Source organism: Cyprinus carpio, chromosome A23 (assembly GCF_018340385.1).
Source record: "Cyprinus carpio isolate SPL01 chromosome A23, ASM1834038v1, whole genome shotgun sequence".
NCBI lineage: Eukaryota > Metazoa > Chordata > Actinopteri > Cypriniformes > Cyprinidae > Cyprinus > Cyprinus carpio.
This window is the reverse complement of record NC_056594.1, coordinates 6,189,328-6,213,983: the sequence shown is the minus strand read 5'-3', so window position 1 is coordinate 6,213,983 and position 24,656 is coordinate 6,189,328. Positions and strand designations below refer to the sequence as shown.

Here is a 24,656-nt window from a genome sequence, read left to right as displayed (position 1 = left end):
CAAACACGGTGGCAAAGTATTCCAGAAGACTTCACTCTCACGGGATCCACGAGACAGTGCTTGCTAAGTAGGAGCTTACGGTGTGTCCGAAATTGTATACCGTCTAGGTACTACAAAGAGAAACTTTGTGACTGTTAAAAAGTATAGTCCACATACTGTAGTATGAATGTATGTACTACATCCACACCTACGCCATTAGCACTTCACTGCCATTCACAACTCCTCTCTGGTAGCCTCATGGGACAGTAAAGTGTCCATTGGATGTGTACTTTAGTATCTCGCCGGAAGTAGTAGGTCATCTGGGTACTTTTTGCCTACTGTTTCATGATTACCAGGATTCGGAGATACAACTTATTTCATGTACTTTTCACCTACTGTACCAGGGACGGGCCACTCCAATCCTTGAGGACTCCGGTTATGGAGGGCCACTGTCCTGCAAAGTTTAGCTCCATCCCAAATCAAACACAGCTGAAATAACTAACCAAAGTATTCAGGGTTACTAGTAAACTAAGTGTGCTTGATTAGAGATGGAGCTAAACTCTGCAGGACAGTGGCCCTTCATAACCGAAGTTGCCCATTTTTGCACTATATAGTAGGGAAGTACGCATATTCCTTCTGTTCTACAAGACCAAATATCCTCTGATGAAAGGTCAACAGTAGGCTCAATGAAGTTGCAAATGTTTCCCAGTTACATAATGTGATATGTTGACTATAAAATATAGTAATCCTACCTGAAATGTCCTGGTTGCTGTAGCTCCAGCCAGGATTGGAGACCATGGACGGTAGCGGCGATGCCGTCCGACTGTCCCCTTCATTCTGTTGGGTTATGTGCCTGACTGTGTCCTTGTTCTTGCGGTTTTTCCTGCGGCCTGAGCCTGGGGGTTGCCAGCCCCCCTCTCCTCGTCCACCTTGCTCTCCAGGTATGCCTTGTGCCCCTTGGCCAGCCCCATCTTGCAGATTGGAGGGGGAGACCTGCTCCTCTTTGACCTGGACAGAACGGTAATCAGTAGGCCATAAGGGCTGCAAACAAGCATCCTCCTGGCTCTCATGGCTTTTGGGTTCCTGGTCCTCTTTGCCATAGTTGCTACCGCCTTCGTGGCAGCTAGCGATGGCGGAGTCACCAGATGAGTTCGCCGGGCTGGTGCGTCTGGCCAACCATGGCGAGGAACTGCGGGCCGAGATCATGGACGCCAGTGCCTCCGAGGCTCCACCCACACCAGGCCCAGCCCCGCCTCCCATAGAGCTCACCACGTTGCCCATCTCAATATCTGCAAGTTCATCTGCAAGCTCGGAGCGAATGCTGATGTCTAACGCTGCCTTTATGAAGCCATGACACGCCTGCACTATGTCGGTCATCTGCAGATAGCTGGCGGCCGACATCACTTCAATCACATTCTTGCTAGTGAGTGCCAAGTGGGCAGAGTACATGAAGTCAAGGATGGTCTTGAAGCCTTGAGCTGTGACGATGTCCAGGTGTGTGATGGTGGCCTGCTGCTCTGAGCTCTTCTTCACCTGGCAGTAAAGTGTTTTGAAGTAGCGGCTGCTGCCCAGCAACACGTTCTTGTGCGCCTTGAAGATCTTGCCCTCCACGATCACACACACGTCACACAGGATGCCGTGCTGCCGCTGCTCGTTCAGCTCCCGCAGGAGCTGCCGGTAGTGCGACGTGATCTCCATGTCTTCCTTCCGGTTATTCATTGGACTAACGGGTGGCTGCTTCTTCTGAACAGAGTCTGAAGGAGGACAACAAACAAATACACAAACCCTAGTTAGTAAAGTTGCTGTAGATGCAAGAAACAGACCACAAGCTCCTGCATAAAGAGAGAATAGCTATGTCTGGAACAAAATACTATCTTACACTAATAGTAGGCTACTGTGAAACAGTTGGCATTATTAAACAATAAACATTTTAAAAAGTAGCATGCCACATTGTTGTCATACATTATGACCACATTATGTTACATGCGAGTGCCATCCAGTTATTATTATCAATAAAATCTATTATTTTGCATTTTGCAATTTAAGACTTAAGGAAATGTACTTCCAAAGTTGGAACATGAACTGTTAATGCCTGTATCTGCATAAGCATAAAAAAAAAAAAAAAAAAAAAGGTTAAGCTGAACAGAACCGTAACTTGCAATGGATGTGCCAGTCTCTGGAGGGTTTTTGGGACAAAATAGGAAGGTCATATTTTTGTTAAGGCATTTACATTGAATTAAAAAACAGCATTATTTGAGATTTAAAGTTGTTTAAATTGGGTTGCGTATAAAATTATTTTCTGCTGTAATCAACATTATACAGCAAATTCTGTTTTGATTGAGCTTGTGTTGACAGATCCAACAAACAACAGCTACCAACTGCCAGTTAATTTGTCACATCAAATGTAACATCAAATTGAGTGCATTACATTGTGGCATACAGTATTGTGCGCAGTGTGTTATGTTTTTTGTTGCACATTTGGGCAATCCTGGTATTCTGTAAATACTGTGCACAGTATACATACTATATACTGCATAAATAGAACAATAATGTTATTATGCCAATCCAAACACAGCCAATTAATACAGTACATGTAAATCATCCTGTCTGGACACAATACAATACCATGTATAGACACAAATATACTTTACAATTTTAATTTGTTTTTTATTGCACTGCAATAATGTGAATGAGATTCCTTTATTTGCATTACTGAAGGCTACTGAGAATTGTGAGTTAATGTGCTCAACTGTCATGAAAATAACGTCATGATGCAATTCCGGTCCTAAAATGGGCTTCTTTTTTTTCTGATTTTGGGGTGAAATGCAATCCAGACAATTTTTGACAGTTTTTGTGAGATTTACCCCATGCTTCCCCCACCGTCCCAGCTGAGTGTGTCATGTGTTTATAGTTTCTCTCTCTCTCCTCTGTGCACATTCAAGAACAATTCATTGCCTCGTCTAGCTCTCCTCCCCCTCTCTTTATCCCTTTAATCATGATGTTTTTCTCCGTTCGCTGTATTAGCTGCCAAATAAAATCACCCAGTGAGTGTGTAAAGCACTTTAACACAATCATCGCCTCTCCTCTTCTCACTTTTCTCTTTTGTGTTACTAAATTGTTTCATTTAATTACCATTTTGTGAGTTAGTTGAATAATAAAGTGGAAAATGGAGCTGCCAAACAGATAATTCATTTTTAGTGAGGAAAGGTGATGGCTGTAGCCCAGCAGACAACCAGCCCCAAGCCATCAGAGCTGGCCAATGCATGTCACCTGTTTCAGAATGGCATTTTAGTGACATTTAGTGCTTAAATGACTTTTTATGGAGATAGAAGACCTCAGTAATAACAACTTAAAGCTATGGTCAATTTCTTCTGTCAGGTTTTGTGCTGGTAGGCGTCTTTTATGAAGACAGGTTTTCGGTGATGAGTGAGAATTTCTAGATTTTGATGCTGCGCTCCATGAAAAAGCAATTCTTCACTTGATTTAATATCAATCTTAATATTCTTCGAAATGCAAAAGAGGTTACCAGCAATGTCAGAGACTGTCAATAGTCACACTACTTAACCATTTTAAAGTTGTTTACATGCAATCTGTGCCCGTAGAACTCAGCAGAATTGTGTTTTTTGTTTATTAAATATATGGTATAATGTGATTATGCTGTCGGCTATCATAACAGTGAAGTAGTCTCACCTCAATTTTTAACCATTTTTAATCATTTAACCACATCTATTTCACACAATTTGACAGATTTCCCCCCAAAAGATTGCAAAAAATAGCCTGCAGATTCCTGGGCCTCCAAGGGTCTAAAAGCGTTGGTAATAAATTGGGGAAATTTTTTTTTAAATTGGGGAAATTATTATTTTTACAATTATTGTGCATAATGGCTGTAGCCTGCAATGCATCACCGTTACCAATTTAATAATGTCATGTTCAAACTAGTAATGACAGTTTGAGCAATTTCTGAGAAGTTGGTGTAACAAGCAACAATATTGCTTTTATACAACAATTCAATACACAAGAGGTTAATGTCAAGCAACTTACATTTTAGACACAATATTGCCAGTTACTTTGTCTGTTTTTTTTTCTCCACAATCAGCTAAGTGAATGATTCAATGACTCATACATGAAGACAGTCACTTGTTTTGTTCCTGAATGATTCAGTGGTTTTAGTTCAGTAAATGATTCAATGACTCACTCATAAAGACTTGTTGCTACCTACTGGGAAATCGATGTAATCTGCAAACACTAATTTAGCATAATTTAGGACAAATTTGGCATTACATCACTTGCTCACCAATGGTTCCTCTGCAGTGAATGGGTGCCATCAGAATAAGAGTTTAAATAGCTGATAAAGTCATTACAATAATCCACAAGTAACCCACATGACTCCAGGCCATTAAAGGAGTAGTTCACTTCCAGAATAAAAATTTCCTAATAATTTACTCATGTCATCTAAGATGTTCATATCTTTCTTTCTTCAGTCGAAAAGAAATTAAGGTTTTTGAGTAAAACATTCCAGGAGTTTTCTCCATATAGTGGACTTCAATGGGACCTAACAAGCTGAAGTCAAATTGCAGTTTCCGTGCAGTTTCAAGGGGCTCTACACAATCCCAGCTGAGGAATAAGGGTCTTATCTAGCTAAATAATAGGTTATTTTCTTAAAAAAAAAAAAAAAAAAAAAAAATGTATATACTTTTTAACCACAAATGCTTGTCTTGTCATAAAATGGATTTGTTTCTTACAAACACATGTTTTTTTTTTTCACTCCAAAAGATGTAATTATTGGACTGGAGTGGTGTGGATCACTTTTGAATTAGTGTGATGTTTTTAGCAGCTATTTGGACTCTCATTCTCCGAATATCTCCAAATCTATTCTGAAGAAGAAACAAACACATCTACATCTTGGATGGCCTGAGGGTGACCATTCTCAGCAAAGGTTAATTTTTGGATGAACTATTCCTTTAATGCTCATAAAAATATGCTTTAAAAATTCTCTGTGAAAAATGTATTTCTTGTTTTGCTTTTTCTTTGGATTTTAGAACTAAACATTATCCAGACTTGGCAAGGTTCACCCATAGACTGATTCATGAGTAGATGTCTGAACTAGCATCTCTTATTAACCATGATTTCACTGACACTCACTGAGATGCAACTTCCTACATGAAGATGCACCTACGCTGTCACACATACGCACACAGATATCCCCAAGAGGCTACTCTTCCCCACTAGCATCCTCTATGAGCAGCACAGAAGCCGTCCTGGTTGGGGCTAAATTGCAGGGACGTGGAGTGTTACCAAATGGGGCCATGATTTGTTTTGTGAGCGTTCAGGCTGTCAGCTCGCATCGGCCTGACTGCATCATGACAGCTCCCGTTCACTATAGTGACAGCAGCGTTTGCTGCGGGGCCGGCACACTTCAGGTCATGTTTAGGAAAGTTCCTCTCAACCTGATGGCTTGTAAGATCAAATCAATCCTCTGCCTCTCCCATGTCCACTTGTACAAATACACCTTACTTGGAAGACTGAAAGAAGAGGAGACTGACATTGACAAGTGACTTTTTTTCCTTTTTAATAGTTTTAAGTTAGCCTCCAACTGCTTTGCTTGAGGCTTTTTTGATTTGATTGCCTATAATGCAGGTGTTCGACTCATTCTAAAGAACAACAACTGAACAATGTTGTCAGTTTAAAGGAATAGTTCACCTAAAAACGTGATTAACTTTTTCTCACACAAAACTATCATATGGCTTCAGAAGACTTGTAATATTGTGTTCCACTTAAGAAAGAACATCGTTCCAAAACTTTTTTGTAACAACATACCCTCTCAGAAAAAAAGGTCCAAAAGCTGTCACTGGGGTGGTACCTTTTCAAATTGTATACCTTTGTACCTCATTTATCCCTAAAAGATGCATATTACTACCTTAAAGGTACATATTAGCACCTAAATGGTAACATCTTAGCACTTAAACGGTGCAATTTAGTACCTTCTGAAAGGGTACCACCCTAGTGGCTTTTGTTTTGTTTTTTCTGAGAGTGTAAAGGTGAAAGAATTGTTGTATGAACTATCCCTTTAACATCAGAGAATCTTTTCATCTATTCCCTTTTAACCCCTAAGACCAATTTATTTTTCTCTGACAATGAGTAGTAACAGCTCAGTAAATAATGCCACTTTGCACCCCAGACTCCCCAAATTGGTCAGTTCTTTTCATGTGACAACTCAGAACTACTTTAACTGTGCAACCAACACTGAATATTAATATCTCTTTGTTGGCTGACTGAGTTACATGGCAATCTGGGAAATCAAGTGCAAAACAACAATAAACATAAACAACACAATTGACAGACGTGTAACATGGCTAAACACTGAATGAGACAGAGTGCAGTCATCCTAATCAGATTTTCTGCTTCAGTGGAACTAGAAGCATCCGAAGCTTGTTAGACAAAAAGAAAGAGTGTAAAAAGAGAAATGCATAACAGACAGCAGGTTCACATTACCTTGGTGAACCATATGGAGTGCAAGTGCAGATGCAAGACCATTTTTTACATTTCATATTGTGGGAAAGGCTATATGCAAGAGCAATATTTTGAGATGTTAAATATTTAAAATGGCCATCAAAGCCCATTGCAATAACCAACAAATTAAAGAGTAAAAATTAATGCATGCTTTTGTTTTACAAGTGAAACAGGACATTTAATGTTGAAATAGTGTAGGAGGTGTCTTGATTTTATACTTCTGAAATTGACTGGATAGTGAATGGTAGTGATGTGACTGGTGAAATAATGTGCACAGATTTGTCATTCACAACATGACCAGAAACTTAATAGGGTCAATTTTGATGTTGACTTAAAAAAAAAAAAAAAGGATTTTCACTCTCCAAAACTAGGCTGATGGCTTTAAATGAAGCTCTCTGACTGCATTCAATTACTGTGAAATGGTCAGAAATTGTCCCTGTGAAACTACATCATCTAACAGTGTTGTTCAGATGATTATACATGATTGGAAGCAATTGCTTTAATAAGGGTTGATAACCACTATCCAGCAATGTTTCAGCACCGGGAGCACAACATCATGATATTATCTACCCTGTCTTACATCGCAGCTACTGAGTTCACAGTTAGCCTAACTGCAGCCCAGCTTTCATCCGCACCAAAATAGAAGGTGTAAGAAGTTGTAGTAGTAAGGTTAAGGTTAGGGTTAGGCCTGTAATGGGATTGGAGGGAAGAAATGTGGTAAGAATGGAGGCCAGAGCAGCCTAAGTCTCCGAGGATAGAGTGTTAAAGAGTGCCAACACCGCTTACAGTTCCTGTCACCCGCAAACACTCAGATCTGGAGTGACTGTGTTCCTCCAGCCAAGTAAACACACACACACACACACACACACACACACACACACACACACACACACACACACACACACACACACACACACACACACACACACACACACACACACACTTTAACATGAACACCCATGCATATACGTCTATGTATGCTCTTCCTTATTTTTGTTGAGGTGGTTCTGATATTCTTGGAGGGGACGGGGGAAACAAGGCCATCTTTCTTTCTTTTTCTTTTCGTTTCTGTTCATGATGGTGGGAAGGACAGTTGTGACATACGAGGAGGTGGCGGAAATAGGAAGGGTGGGAGGAAGAAGGAGACAGCGAGTGCTCAGAGGGTGTAAGTCATGTATGCGTCAGTGTGTTTCTCAGGCAGCCAGTCATTTTAAACCACTCAACTGGACATCAGGGCCATTATCCGAGGGGTTAATCCCCAATTTCACAGAGCTGGCAACAGGCAAAGTGGAACAAAAAGGGTGCAGGCTTAAAAAAAACAAATAGCAGAAAACGTAGGCTATGCTACAACAGTAGCCAACATGCAAAAAAAAAAAATCTATTTTTTTCAGAGTTCATGAAAGTTTTATGATGGCTTCACGAAGCTCAGCTGCTGCATTTTAAGTCATAAAACAGCTCAATTTAATCAGGGAAAGACTACAAGCTTACCCTTAAATTGGCTTTCCAGCTGGTGGTAAAATCATTAATTGACTGAACAAACAGCTGTTTAAATGTGGTCTGACTGAGACAAAAAAATAACTAAATGACTCATTAAACGAGGAGTATTGGTATTAAAAGATTAGCCAGATAAAACAAAATAAAGAGAAAATGAGAATTAAGCACAGCTAAATACGGTTGCAGGTGCTACACTGGGTTATCTTTTAAAACATCTAGAAGAAATAAAAAATGCAGTGTTACGACAAATACAGAGATAAATGAGCTGAGGATAAAAGGTGGATGCATTTAGTCTCACTATTTATAACTATTAGGGTAGCAATATAAATACACTCAAGCATTTGATGAGAAAAAAAGGTGTTTGGGCTTTGATACACTGCATTGACAAGACAGTTACAGCTATTTATAATATTCATTAATAAGATATTAGCACATATAAAGCTTAACATGAATTGCTCATATATGTTAAAATATTAATAAATATTAAAACACATAAACCAAAGATTATCTGTATAAGTAACATAGATCTATACAATGCAACAATGTTTAATATTAATGAAAGTTTTAAATCATGATAGCAAATGGTACTGATAAAAGTACCAAGTCTGATTACTTCACTCTCAAAGCTAGCTAAATGGAAGTGAGTTACGATATGTTCTCTGGCACAATCTGTTCTAGGTACAGTATGATTAATAGATAAATAACACGGGGGACATCGGTGAAATATATTTGACTGCAGCAAGAGCGACTTAAAATCTCAGATACTTTATGTGCTGCCATTTTGCTGGTGTTTTCAGTATTTAAAAGTTGAATGTAATCAAGACTATCAGTCAATTCAACATTTAATTAAATTCTATAATATGCTGATCTATTATTCAATGTTATTGCAGTTACTTGTGGCATGTAAAAGCACTGAAAAGACAAAAATGGCTTTAGAAGTCTTTATATACATTATTGTTTAAAAGCTTTTTTTTTGTTAAATACTTTTATTCAGCAGAAATCCATTAATGGATCAAAAGTGACAGTAAGGACATTTATAATATTACAAAAGATTTCTATTTCAAATAAATGTTGTGCATTTGAACTTTCTATTCATTACAGAATCCTGATTTTGTTTATAGTTTCCACAAAAATATTAAGCAGCACAACTGTTTTCAACATTGATAATAATAAGAAATGTTTCCTGAGCATTGAAACAACATATTATGATTTCGGACTGGAGTAATGATGCTAAAAATTCAGCTTTGCATCACAGGAATAAATTACATTTTAAGATTTATATTAAAATAGAAAACATTTATTAATACATAAATTAAATGATGATTTACTGAGCCAAATCCCAGAATTCTCTCTGTGAGTTGACCCTATAACTCTGCATAAACTGAGCAGCACTATCTCAGTGTCTGTCTTTAGGCAAGACTCCAGCTGGCCCAGGTGACAAGAGCCTGTCACACCACCGAGAATGTGACAAGAGCGGATCTAAAAGGCTTTGAGAGTCTTAACCTCTCCGCTCAGCTCCACCCGGCTCAGCACCTCTCCCCCACCCTCCTTTACCTCCTCTTGAGCATTAAGCCGGAGCAGTGAAGGTGAGTCCGTGCTGAAAAGCTGGATAGGTCAGAGTGTCGGGAGAGTGGTGTGAAACAGGGACAGAGACACTGTAGTGTTTACCGGTTCACATCACGTGAATCAAGCTGTCCCGCCGTGCTCTCTGCTAAACTGAGGTCCTACAAGGTCCTATCCCAGACTTCTCAATGAGACTTTGCCCTGAGCTCACCTGCTAAAACTTAGCGGAAAGTTTCAGGTATTCCCTTTCACGCTAATGGTAAGTTTTGGACTCCTGACTTCTCCACGTTCACATGGGACTCAACAGCTTTTTCATCATTTCATAATCTAGAATCATTGTTAATATCAAAATACCAGTAATTATAGAGACATTTCACAACTGCCACATGTACATTAAGAGTTTTATCCAAAATGCCTGGGAATCAAACCCACTTCCTTGCTGCTAGTGCCATGCTTTACTGTTTGAGCTACAGTAATGAATTCAACAACACAAACTCGAATAGCATTAAACAAATTATTTTCATAAAACAGATATTTTATGTGTTTGGATGTTAGATAATAGGAAATGTGACAATGATGTCATATCCATGAAGTTTTGCCTTAAAATAATTCATCTTTTGCCACCAAATTCAGTTTGCACTACTTGCCATCATTCATGTGACTCGCTGTTACTTTTACAGAAGAAGAACTGGTATGATTGCAATCTGACAATGACCATTAATTAAAGTGTGGCTGGACATTCCAAGGAGGTTATTAAGTCAACGTGACAAAATAGAAACTTGCTATATTTTTTTTCCATTTTGGAATCAAATGAAGATAGAGGTACTTTTGACATCTGTACTCCCATGCAAACTCACAAGCACACAAAGGCCTTATTGCTACTCTTTAGTAATGCTCTTGACACACTTTCCCCAAACGTTTCCATTTATCTACACCTGGAAGAACTGCGACAAACTCCCCCACCAGAAAGTATGCTGGCAATGCCTGTGCGTTACAGAAACACTGCATTCATTGGTCTCATTATGATCACAGAATCAGCCCATAACACATCGGCTTTACTAATGCCTTTCACCCTTTAAACCAGCCTCTTTTTCCTCTAACCATTGAAAATGCAGTGGAAAATGTTAATGCCAGGCAAAAAGTAGTTAACCTGTTGTACCTGGCAGAGTCACTTCTTGCAGTGTGATGCTATCTGGCCTTTGTCCTCCATCTTTCTCTCACTCCTTCCCTCCCTCTTTCCCTCTGTCCTAGTGTATTTCTGGGCTATTCACTGCCTCAGAGGCCCTGAAGCCAGCCGTGTCTCCAGTGGAGGCTCCCTCTTCGACAACCCAGGGCTTAGCCTAAATTCTCTCGCTATTAAAAGCTGTGAAATGCAAATAATGAAACATCTCATTACCACTGTAGGAAAATGAAAAGAGAAAATGGTAGGGGGGGAAATAGAGAGAGAGAAAGAGAGAGAGAGGGGAGGTTAGCTGGAGATAACCTGACAGAGTGTCTTTTGTTTCATGAGAGTTGGCGTTATGGAGGGGAGTCAAGATTGAATTTGCCAGTAAAATAAACAGGGGTGGGTCCTGGAGAAATGTTCTAGGGTGACTTACGGTCGTAGCATGAGGACACACACACAAGAGAGCAGGGAACTAACTTTCCATACAGGGTTACGCTTAAAACACCATATACATTCAGTGTTCAAAGCCAGTTTGGGGAGATGGGAGAGAGTCCCTAAGGGGTCCTAAAATCTCTGCATGGGGTCGTGGTTGTCACATATCTTCTTCCACTACTAGCAACAAGGCCATGGATGGGTGAATCACACCTGCCAAGAACATGTCTACGTGTCCAGGTCACATTTCACCCCACAATAAAAAAATAATTATATATATATATATATATATATATAGTATTATATAGTATATAGTATTCCGTCCGAATACTCATTTTTGATGATTTATATTTGTGTTGTTTTATTTCTCATTATTTTTATTGATGATTCCCATTATCTTGTTATGAACAAATACTGTAGTAAAATGTTTTTAAGAAAAACAAATACTATTATAACCAATAATATTTCCATTAAGACAATATATCATTATTGCATTACAGAAATGAGAATGAAATTATTTCACACAGTAATTTGGGGTAAAGTGTTTAAATGTCATAAAAATAACATCAAAATTGATTTCTTTTTTTTTTTGACTTACATTTTCTTTAAACAAAAGTGTAATTTATTATTTCTTTTTTATTTTAGGGTGATATAAGACCCAGACATGTTTTTGACCGGTTATTTTATTTATTTATTTATTTATTGCAATATACATCAATGTAAAGATAAATGTTAAACAAACAGCGTGAACACTACAGTGGTCATTCATTTCATACACTGGAAATTTGTTTTATTTGTATTTTTGTCCTGTTTTCCAGTAATGATTTTTAAAACAAGATAAACTTTTAGTAAATTAAATACCATTAATTAATTAAGGTACAAAATAATATCTTAATATCCCACACTAATTTGCTTGTCAAGTAAATACATTTTGTTTTAAGCATGGATAAAGTTTCAAAAACGATTTGGAGGTATGACTGAGTATTTCTGTGCCAAAAATCTTACTTCCTGGTTCATACAAGTTTTGGAGAGTTTTTAGTTCGATCGTGGCTCTTCATGACGTAGACGAGGGTGGAACTCCTTATATGGGCATTTCTCCTGGAAAAACGCGCCTGCGCACGCATCGACCAGAACCAGAGCGAGATCGCGCCCATCAAGTAGCTTCATCTGGCAGCACTGCTGCATATGAGACTTGCTAGGGAATAATGTGTTTTTGGTTGTAAGGGAAAGATAACTTTGTTCAGCTTCCTAAAGAACCCAGCTTTATGTAAACAGCGGGTGCACAAGTGTGTTTGCTGAGGAACGTTTTATAAACAAGGCCCAGTTCGATGCTGGATATGCACATCATTTGATACTGAAAGATGGAGTGGTCCCAGCTATAAAAAATCCCAGTCATGATTCAAAACTGCAGACGGTAAGTGAAACTGCATCAAATGTCTGTTTTGTTGGCATTCGGCGCTCAAGTGCTCATCACTCTTAAGCTCCGCCCACGGCACGCCTCCAGGAGCTCGACTGTTTCCAGAGAGAATAGTAAAGCTGTATCTTTCTTTTATAAATATGATAAAACTTTACAAGGAAATTAATTTGTGCAGTGTAGTCTTCACATAGACAACTGCTTGGATGGCGATGTGTGTTGTGACACTGCAAATAAGAGAACTGCAAGGAGAGTTTAAATTGAATGAATTAACTTGTGTATCTTCATCTGACCATCCTCGCTGAGGGATGGGCTCTCTTAAGCGCTGGGTTGAGAGGTTGATGACAAGCCTCGTTACTGAGTGGGAGTCAGATTCCAGCACGATCTCCACCTCTTCCTTCTCTTTTGCTGTCTTTCTTTCTCCCACTTATTTCTTTTTTTTATGAGTGTACACTCACATTACCACACACACACACACACACACACACACACACACACACACATGCACAGAGTCATCGTTTCAAATCCACCAAATGGTGTGCCGATGACTCCCTAAAGCTCGGCTGCCGCTACTCACGAATCGACGACTCATCTTTAACACCTTCCTGGAGCTCGCGCCATGAGAAGTGTCACAACAAACCGGCGTTGTCACGCTGCACTGTGGCACAGCGTTCCTGTAAGCACACACTCCTGTGCACACACACACCAACACACAACCTCACACACCATGCTGTGACAAGCCATTATCACAACAGGAAGGCTCATCACCGCCAGATAAGGTCCACGAATGCAAACTTCACAGAATTATACGCTAAATGTTGCATTTCATTTTTAAACAATTATAAAACATTTTTAGTGTTGCACTTTTTCTGAAGTTCACTAATCAAAGTTTTGTGCAGTCGTAATTTAGTTTTTCGGGATGGACCACTGTTCACCCTCTCATCCACTTATCAAGCAGACTGTAACTCTAAGATATATGACACACACACACACACACACACACACACACACAAACAAACATGTCCTGGCATGAGGTGTCTGTCAGGAAGCTAATTGTCATAATCAGGAACACTGGCTCCTGTCAATGACTCAGAGAGAAATAGAGAGAAAGAGAGAGAGGTGCAGGTGGACAGAAAGGAGGGGGTGTCTGTAGCGTGACTGCTGGGCTGTCAACAAAACATTGGCATCCTTCTGAAAGCCATCCGTACTGGATAACCCCTAACTAACAGCTCGCCAAAAACTAAACTGACAGGGAAAGAACAGGAGCGGGTGGCAGAGAATAGAGACAGATAAACAGTGAAAGAAAGAAATCGCAGAGAGGAAAACGGCATGACCTTACAGATTATTAATGAACTGTTGCCCCTCTTCAGATCACCGATCGTGATATTAAAAAGACCTTTTTTGATCTCTCTATTTTCTTTATACAGTAGGTGTGTGATTTCTCTGCAACTAACACCATGAAACAGATCTTTGAAAGTAATTACACTTCAGACAAGTATCCTGAACACTCTCCCGTCTGCCATTGGTCGGAGAAACACAGCCCCGCCCCCAACTCATGTCATTGGTTGAGCCGCTGTTGCTGCTCAGATGTTCAAACAAACAAAGCAATGCTTTTAAAGCAGCTTAGAGCTACAGTGTTTATGCTTTTCTGGGGAATTAACTTACAAATGCCTTAATTATAGTTGACTCTGCATATTAAGACAAGTTATTTCAACATCCAAAAGATTACATACTTCTCAAGTCCTTCATTAGCAACTGTTGTGAGCAGCAGACAAGGAAAAAGCACTAGGAAAACTTCATAAAGTGTTGCTTCATCTGAATGGTTGTGACATTGACTGGTTAGGATCTAACAGGTTGTGCTAACCAGCCAAACTAGACCCATCAGTCTGCACTTCCACTGATAATTAATAGAGCTCAACATTAAGGATTTTTCATTTCATTTTCATTAACCATTTTCACTAATACCAACCTTAATTTTATTTTTTAGCAACATGTTTTATGTGCCAGGACTTAGGAAACATATTTACATTTTTCATTTAGACTTACATTTTCTTCACCAAAAATTAGTAAATAAATAAATAGGATGACGTATTTAGATTTAACATGACATATTTAAATCAATATAAAACAGACAGAAACAACAAAGTCATTTTGTTAATCAGTTTTGTTGTTGTTGTATAAATTTACATAAACTGTTAAAGATTAAAGATTTAATATATCTTAAATCCAGCATATTTTTTATCTCGCTACTGGCTAATTATTTTTCTTGTTTATAAAATAAATTTCACTAAATGTTAAATCAATTTATGATTAAACTTAGAAAATAAAACTAAAAATCTTAATTCAGTCTTAATTTTTCTTTTTAAGTAAACATATCTTGTTTTAGGAATGATCAGACATTTCTACAATGTCTGATCCTAAATATCCTCAACTCTCTCACTCTGTCACTGGGCCATCTTTACCACTGAGCTCTATATTGACTTCTGTGATCAGTGTTCCTGTCACACAGGGGCATTTTCACACCTTTGTCTTGTGTCTGCTGAGGACTGGGGGGAGAAAATGAAGAGAAACGCAACTGTGGCTATACTTAGTCGGTTTAACAATCACAACATGAGAAAATAAAAATAAGTGAGCGACAGAGCGAGAAAGGAGAGACAGAGAGAGAGAGACAGAGAGAGAGAATGAGAGTCCACTAGATCCGTGATCGTGTGGGTCTTACAAGTCTTAGAACAGATTTTAATGCATTTTATATTAACCCATAAAACATTATGTATCAACTTCCTCAAGGCTGCTATGACCCTACTAAATAATTCATTATCTCTAAGAGCTTCTTTTGTTTCATATTTGATAATCAAGTATAGCTTAACAATAGCCAGTGTTTTTACCCAGGCTTGTGTTGCCATGGTAACCACGAGTGTGGCCAAGAGTCAACCCTGTCACCAGACGCTTCGCTCCTGTCCCATACTGTCTGTTTTTCCTTCTTTTGTACATTTCGCTTTGAATCGCAATGAATGGCTCAGGTGTGACATGCTGAACTGCAGAGGCTAACATTGCTCGATTAATAACGGCTGAAATATTCAAGCGATATAGAAGCTGCAGCACGCTGCATGTAGGAATAACAGGGCTAGCGTGTTGCTCTGGTGATCACGATCATTCTGCGACACCGCCCACCTCACCAACCTAATTTTAAAGAAAGTCACACATTCCCACGTTGTGAGGTGGCGGTATCGAGTGTCCAACCAACACTTTCTCTGATCAACCCCTTGGGTGGGATGGGAGGGGGAGAGGACCTTCATTTCTTTCCTCTCTTCTCATTTCGTTTAATAAAAGTAAAAAGGCCCATAAAATACTGTGATGGCACCTTGTGTTTTTAACCATGATTAAATTATTATTATTTTTTTTTTGCAAATGATGAAGTCGGTGGGGGCTGCCAAGGGGGTCTGAAAAGTTCAGATAGAATAGAATAGAATAGAATAGAATAGAATAGAATAGAATAGAATAGAATAGCATGAAAAGAAGCTCACTTAAAATTTCAGAAGAATAAAGATTTATTTTTGGACTTTATTTTATTAGATTTAAGATTACAACTAGAAAATAAAATTAAAAACCTTAATTCAATCTTATATAATTGTTCTTCTAAAGTAAACTGATCTTGTTTAAGGTATGTTCAGATATTTATACTGAAAAACAAGATTAAAAAACATTGATTAAGAAGTGGTAGTACCTTAACTGACTCTAAACTTTCTCATTTCATTCTATAAAAATAAAAAGGCCCATAAAAACACTGTGATGGCACCTCGTGTGTTAAACACAATTAAATAAATACATGCATACATACATACAACAAATTTTTTTTTTTCCAAATTATGATTTTAGAGGGTGCTATGAGGTCTGGAAAATTCAGAATAGAATAGAATAGAATAATTTTACTAAACCCTAAAGTATTCACAAGCTTTCCCATTCCTCCGTAACAACTGCAGCACAAACTTTCGCATGCAGCTTGGCACTGCTGCACGCTCACCTGGCAGTGGAGGTGTTCAGTCTCGGAGAGCAGGGCGTGGAAGCTGGAACCAGAGTGAGATCAGGGCTCTTATTTAATCTAGGAAGAAAAGGGAAATGGGGCCATGGAGGGCACACCTGCACCATTTCCAACACCCCTTTTTCAGGACTAACACTCTGGACTGGGGAGGGCTGGAAAGCAGTTCTGGTGATCAAGGAGTCAGGCATGAAGGACACAGTCCATAACTGACTGACATCGTCCATCAAAGTGACAACATGGGTTTTGCTGTACATTATTCAGACTGCAATTTTTGCGTATCGTCACAGTGGGCAAATCCAAGTTGTTATTAAAGCATTTTGACAACTGACAAGACAGAGAAAAATGACAGCGAAAACAGCAGTCCCGCTACACGCCAGAGTACGAAGGCAGGATTCTGCCCGCGCAATCGCTCCCATCACATTTGAGAGTTTCCCATATGAGACACTTATCTGTTCACCACAAATGTACCTCTTCACCATGACGAATATTTTATGTTCTGATGCCACTTTTAAGACAGAACTAATTAACGAAAACTAGTTGATCTGGCATACGTTAAATCAGTTCAATTAAAAGCATGCAGACAAATGCTACACGCTAATAGCAGGAGCAGCGGAATAATTGTATGTTGAGGGGGAAGTGCTGAATGTTAAACAGGCCCTGTTAACGGCACTTTAGCACTTGGCGATGAACTCCTCTCAGGATTACACCGACCCTTGATAATGGACTAATGCAGATCGGCACATCACACAATACATTTGGTAAAAACAGAGACCTGACATATCTACTGCCTGCTAAGCAATGAGGCAGTGCAGATCTGATAGACTGTGACATTGCACACTGAATTAAATCCAGTTGGGGATTTGGGAACATGAGCCATGTGCACCACAAACTCAAACCAACTTTGACTTTTGGTTTGGGAATTTTCAAAGCTCGCATTTAGACAGCTCTACTGTAGACTGTCTTGAAGAAAGGAAACCTTTCGCCCTAACAATGATTACAATGGCTTTCTGAAATTCACGAGCGAGAAGGAAAAGCGTTCTGTGGTATTGTGGGGTAAATGTGTTAGCGCTGGGAGTGTCTCCACCCTCCCTTAATGGTTAGCTCTTGGCAGACATGATGGGATGAAAAGTACAGAGACAGACTAAACCATCTTCTGAAAAATAAACAGAGCTTTTAAGAGACAGAGAAAAGTGCTATGGAAAGTGGACAACTGACTGTCCACTGATTCACCTGAGGACTTTTGAAATGGTAATGGCTTTCCTGTCCAAAACTGAATGCTAAAACAAACCTGTTTTCTTTGTTTGCGCTATTGTTTTTGTCATATCTCAATTGCTACTCCTTGACAGAAATGGTTTTCACTGAAAAAAACATGGAGATTTTCAAAATTTGTTAAAATACATCCTTATATCCAAGCTTAATATGCAGATACAGCTATAAGTACGACATTTTTAGGTTGATTTCCTTGAAAAGTATAACACTACGTCTCTGTGGTACTTTCAAAATACTGCTCTGTTTGTCTGAACATCTCGACCAGACCGCCAAACCAACATTGACTGTTTGTCTAAACAATGGAATATCAGGGGTATGAAAATAATTTGAAAATTATTTCTGCAACTCTGGTTGGCACAGAAATTACACACTTTGTCTGCTCCTGCTCTTCAGGCTTTTCTCTTCATATGATCCTCAAGACAATTTCAAAAACTGTGATTTCAAGCTGTTTTGCCATGTAAAAATCATGTTGCCAGGGTGTTGCTATAGGATACATATGAGGTTGATTACTGGCTGGGTTAAATATAGGGGTTTGTTAAAATCCTTAAACCTAATTGGGAACTGTAGTAATTGTGGTGCTTTCATTTGCATTCACCACAAGATATTTGATTTATATCATGAGTGTACTATGAAGGCCCAACAAATCTGTTGTAAGCCAAAATACTACATATCATTACAAAACTAACCAGCTGACAAGTGTAAAGTCTGAAAAAGTAACGTTAACCTGAATGCGTAAAAGCATGCAAAGAATGCATAATCTGTTGGGATAAATGAATACTGTGTTGTGTCATTATTTGTGTATATAAATGCTAAACTTGTATCATAATCAGCATTGCCAACTCCACCGTTTTCCTAATGAACTGGGTTACTATTAACTGCTGCCACAGGTAGATTTTTTCGTGGGTTAATGGTTTGACAAACTGTATAAATTATATTCGGCTGAAAACTATTTTTTTTAAACTCTTTAGAGTGATGAAATTGAAAGTGCTATTTATAAAGTATAACATGACTAATATATGTATTTTAGGTATCTAAGTTTTAGAATTTGGGCAAGTTTTTGGGCTAGCTTAGTAATTTGGGTTATTTTTTTAATTAGATTAGTAAATGCGGATCTGGCAACCCTGATCATACTTGTGATAAAATAAAATAAAATAAAATAAAATAAAATAAAATAAAATAAAATAAAATAAAATAAAATAAAATAAAATAAAGATGCCTTGTGCTCAAAGAGGCAGTTTAGGTAGCAGTTTGTGTAAATATGATTGAGCGTGTCTCTCTCGGTCAGCAGATTTGAATCTCTCAATTTGAGTGTGACGTCACACTGTCTTCAAACACAAATGTGTGACACTACTGATGGAGAAACGTTAGTAACTCTCACAAGTACATGCCAGTTAGTTTCATATTTACAATTTGTGAAACTTCACTGAACACTCACATTTGAAGCTCAGCAGGGATGTACATTTGCACAGAAAGGCAAGATAAATCTACTCATTTTAAAACCTTAATCACCACGTTAAAGGGGCTGAAGGGGATGAGGACAAGTATGGTTTTAACTGGTGAGGGTTAGCATACCTCCCCATGTGTAAACATCCTGTATTTAAGACCACGTGTGGTCAGAAAGTAAGCCAGAAACGACCGAGTATGACAGCGGTGGGGGTGTTGTAAACGAGTTTGTGTGTGCGTGTGTTTGTTACTTTTTAAACCAAAAAGCTGGACTTGAATATGCTACGATTTAAGAACCACCAAGCTGGACTGAATTTCACCAGCAGACAGAGAAAGAGAGAGAGAATTACAGATTATACAAGATGGACAATCCGAGAGAGCGCAACGAGAAAAAGAAGAAGAAAGAAAAACCAGAAAGAAAAACCTCACAACCACATCCTCTTTTTCAGCCTAGGAGTGTAAAGCCCACTGCTAAGCGCTTGCCCAGGGTATGCTATCTCATTTCCAGGGGCTTTTTTTTCCACTTGGTTTCTCCCCCAGGGCTTTCCACACAGCCTGAGAGCCCCCACTGAAATATTTACAAGGCACCTGAGGACACAGGTCTTTGTGGGGCAGTTCCAGGGAGGTCGGCTCTGGTTTAACCCACACACCGAGCGCCTAATCTAGGGGGATGAACACATCTAAGTGGCTGATGAGCACAGCTGTCACTCCATACACACACAGGCCCCTAAACAGCTCTAGGGAGTGAAGCGCACCTGTATGCAACTCCGCTCACACAAAAGAACTCCTAGTATTTTGGTAAGGGACGAGTTTGGCTGCACATCTGGTGTGAGGGTGTAAAAATGAAATAAAAATTTAAATGCAACAGTTGTGTGTTGAACAGTCATGTTTGTGTTTAGCTTTAAATATTGATGCGAGGCTTCATACGAGACACGTACAGTCCAGATGTTTAATGTACAGTATTTATGAGTATGTTTCTAAGCTGATAAATAGAATATCGGGCTTTGTGTGGTCTTTAAAGTGAGGGGGAGAAGCCGGTCCCCAGTGTTGTAGCAGGTTCATGCTTTCTAACCTGTTACCCACACAACACAGCCCACAGCCCGGGGAGAGCAGCCATCTTCCATACACTCCACCCACACACACATACATATACACTGTGTGTGTGTCAGCTGTGTGTCGTGCCCCCCCCACCCCCCACATCAGCACCCGTTCTCCACCACACACACACACACACACGGCCGGTTGAACTACCCCCTCTTTATCTGTTTCTCTATCCCTCTGCACCATCAGCTACCTCCTCCCCCATATCTTGCCTTTCTGTGCAAATGTTCAGATTAACAAACGCAACCACCCTGAATAAACACCACACTGCACTTTCTTGCTCAACTAACTGCCTGAACCTCCCTCAAGATACACTTGCACATCCACAAACATGTTAAACATGTATGCTTAAACATTATAGCAGTACAAATAATTAAAACAAACTCCAACACTGTGGATTCCCCCAAATAAAATGGAAAAATATAAAGTAAATATAGGCAACTTGAGCTTTAGGCGCTGACATGCATAATTCAGCACATTAAAAGAATATTTGTGGTTAATACAAGTTCAGTTCTTTTGGAAACATCTATGCTGACAATCTCAATAGAAACTTTGTGGAGTCAAACAGAAAATATGTTGACAGAGTGAACTTACAGTGGAAGTCTACGGGGCATTCATTTGCTTTTTTGTTTGTTTGCATTTTAAGCATGAACTCATAATTAGTCGAACTCAGGATCACTAGAAAAATGTGGTAATATTTCAGAAAAATTATATTATACGTTTTACACCTTCAAGGTGAATCTGGCAACATGAATATGAGAATTTTAAATTTAACAACATTTTAATATTTTGGTTGTTGTATGTATCGCAGCAGTTTGGAAATTAAATGTCCAGTGAGAGGCCCTTAATCATTAATGTCAAGTTACCTTTATTCATATAGCGCTTTATACATTGTTTCAAAGCAACTTAATGCTCTATTGTGCTTGATTTAATGTACCATCTACACTTAAAACTGATCCTAAACCTCACCGGTAGTGTGAAAAAAGCAAATGTGAGATAAAAAGGCATTTGCTGAAGAAAACATGCAATTTTAGCTTAATTCTGAGTCTTTTAGCTCTTTTATCAGTTCGCATTTTTATCAGACTCAATGTAATGCTGTACCAGGTGCGCTACAGAGTAAGTTTACTATATCAAAAAAGTCATTTAGAGCTTGTTATGTGATGCAAATGTCACAATTATTAGTTTGCACAATTGTAAAACTATTTTGAGGTCATAACATGCAATCATGCTAAATAATCAATATAGCACCTGTAATAATAATTTGTGTGAAAAGGAATAAAAGTTATTGGCGTTTTACTGCCACTAGTGTTTATTTCAGATGCCTTTTTAAATTGTTCTCTGTGGTAATCGACAGCAAGCCGACAAAAGAGTTTAACTTGTGTTTAATATTCTTTTATCAGCTTATTAAGTGCTGGGTGAGGGCAGGTATGATATTTCGACTTCGTTAAAGCAGTTCCTAGAACACAATGCTATCTTTACTCTTATTTCAGCCCCTCTCTTCCCTTTACCCCATGCAGTAGGAACCAGCTCCCCTCCCCTGCTTTCTGTTGACACAATACAGCCACACCTGTGAGGAAGTCAATATGCATAGAGGACCAGAGCCCCCCTCCTGCCGAAAATGTTCTCCCATACACACACACACACACACGGATTCTCCATTAAACAAAAACACCTGGACATGACCCTGACTCGCAACAATGAGAGCTCTTGTTAAAGAATACACAAATACAGCATGTATATTGCGCTCAATGGGAATCAAAGTCCTGGAGATGTTCTCGCACCATGCTTTACCAGACGAGCTGCAGGAATCACTATACTTTTATCTGCAAGAATAAGAGTTAGATAGTGCTTCTCGTTATAATTACGTGGAGTATCTACACACTTTCTATTCACGTAAAGGAAGAAAGCAAAGACCACATTTTAGCGCTTATTAACAGTTAGAAACTATCAGAGAATTGAACAGATAAAAAGACTGCATGAGAATATAACAAATAACAAGTCCAGCACATGGTGTCATTAAATGATTCTAGGCTACCTTAAAATTACTGTTTTCCATCCCAGGAGAGAAAGAGAGGGGTGGATGGGTTGTTCAGCTACAACAGACACCTGCCAGCAACATCAGGCATACACACACACACACACACACACACACACACACACACACACACACACACACACACACACACACACACACACACACACCTAAGATCAAGACACATTAAAATCTGTATATCAACAATAGTATAAATAATGCCATTGGCATGTTAATTAACTCATTATTCAATTTATTCAAAAACTGAGGTCATGAGGGTCAGAGAGGTGGAGAAAACCTAAAAAGTGACTGGCAAAGGAAGTTGTCATGTTTCCACTGGCTTCATTCCGTGTAGATGGGCATGAGGACAGTTCCTTACATAACCAGATCTTCTGCTCAACTGACTCATTTTTGCACTGCAGACAGTTACAATGCAATAAATACATGAATGTAATTTTAAAAAGCGTGACGATTAGAATTATTTACGTTCTTATGTGTCGTAATATAAATCGAATTAGCGTGGCTAATTTCACACGTAAATGCGCTGATAAGTAACATTAATGGTTTTTAACAGTCTGAATTCAACATTTTCGCATGTACATTAACAAATATTTCCAACTAACCAATCAGAATCGGGTGCACCTGTAGCAAACACGAGCAGACACGCCGCGAACAAGCGTCATAATAATCAATACAGAGTGTCACATTCTTTTGACAGACGCGCTGAATGATACATTGTTGCGCGTAACGCTCGATTCAAATGTATCAATTATGTAAACCCGCTGATGTTCCGCCGTCGGCGAGTCAAACAAGTGGGGTCGCTCCCCTTAAAAGCAACCCGTAAGCGAGGAGAAAATGGAGGAAGACGGAACTGACCAGCTTTAAGGGGGCAGACGGGGGAAAAAGAGACAATAACCCGAAGAGCAGCGCCTTGTGTCACCTAACGCTTCTCTCAGCGAACACTCGAATATACTCCGCTCTCTTCAAGTTGAGGGAAGTATTAGGCGCCGAGTCCATGGATTCAATTATGCAGGACATAAAATAATAAAAAAGTGAGTAAAAAAAAAAAAAAAAATACACTTCCCTTTTCTGGTTGTAGGTTTAGGGTGTTGACGCAGCAGAAATTTCCAGCTGGAGAAATTCCCCTTTTGGAGGTTAAATGAGGGGAGGAGAGAGTGGGGTAAAGCCCTTGCCTGCCAAAGCTGAGCTTTTCATTTAAATAACATCACCACATGCACTGACCCCCAAAGGACATGATTTTAGGATTAAAACTTATGGCAAATGTTATAATATAAATAGTATTAAGTTCCTAATGGTGAAATATGAAGTAAAGCGTAATCAGCGCGTTCAGAAGGTTGACAAGACAAAAAAGAAAGTCTCCCATCACTCCAATAAAACTCTATCCCGAATGAATGACTGCACATCTGACAGCTGTTCGCAGCGCGTGCATCATCTGTCATGAACATGTTCTCACCTGGAGACGTCAAACAGTTTGCTGTCACGCAGGCTACTTCAATGACGTGAAAATAACACAAACGCACCGGCCTCGCGGAAACTCACAACTTGAACTTACCTGAATACCTGTGTTGAGGCGCGAGCTCATGTCTCTGCCATACACCCAGATGACAAGTCAAGAATGATCGTAAAAGCGCTGAGAGTGAAGCCTGTGCGGTGATCAGGAGGGAGGAAGTGCTGTTAGAGATAGAGTGGAAAGGTGAGAGAGGCATACCTGTTAACCCATGAGTTCTGGGGGAGCGCGATGTCGATGCTTTGGAGCTCCAGTATTTCGCTCGTGACAGGTTTGAGAGAGTGAGCACGTCAACAATGTCAGCAGTCAGCTGGGAGACGCGTGTGTGTCGGTCAGTGTAATTCCCCTGCTCGCTGTCTCCCTCTCTCCACGCTCGTCTTTTTCTGTGATTCTCCCTCCCCTGCTTTTCCGTGTCTCGGTATCAGGAACCAACCTCCCCCTCTGTCTCTCTCTCTCTGTCTCTCTCTCTCTCTCCACTGAGAGTCAAATACAGGAAATGAGGCAACATAAACCGCTCGCATTCACCATCAAACCCTGGACAGCTCCAGCGGAACTCATACAACCATGAAGCCTCCAGGTCAATTGAATGTACAAAGGGCAACACCTTATTAGTAAAAAATAAAAATAAAAAAAATGTTTAGCGTATTAAGACAGGTGGAATACGGGAGAATTCAATTTCAACATTGC

General features: G+C 39.4%; 1 protein-coding gene across 3 annotated transcripts in view; it reads right to left on the bottom strand.

The window, feature by feature from the left end:
- The window catches only part of LOC109060110 (zinc finger and BTB domain-containing protein 46-like), a 71,683-nt gene extending 47,235 nt beyond the window's left edge, over window positions 1-24,448 (bottom strand). The window contains exons 1-2 of one of the 3 annotated variants that reach the window (XM_042712765.1): window positions 24,171-24,448; window positions 732-1,733 (exon numbers count right to left, since the gene is read on the bottom strand). In XM_042712765.1, coding sequence (XP_042568699.1) covers window positions 732-1,698 — 967 coding nt within the window. In that variant the 5' untranslated portion in view covers window positions 1,699-1,733; window positions 24,171-24,448. The remainder of the gene's footprint in view (window positions 1-731; window positions 1,734-24,170) is intronic. The other 2 variants (XM_042712767.1, XM_042712766.1) reach the window with 2 other exon arrangements.
- Window positions 24,449-24,656: the final 208 nt, after the last annotated feature.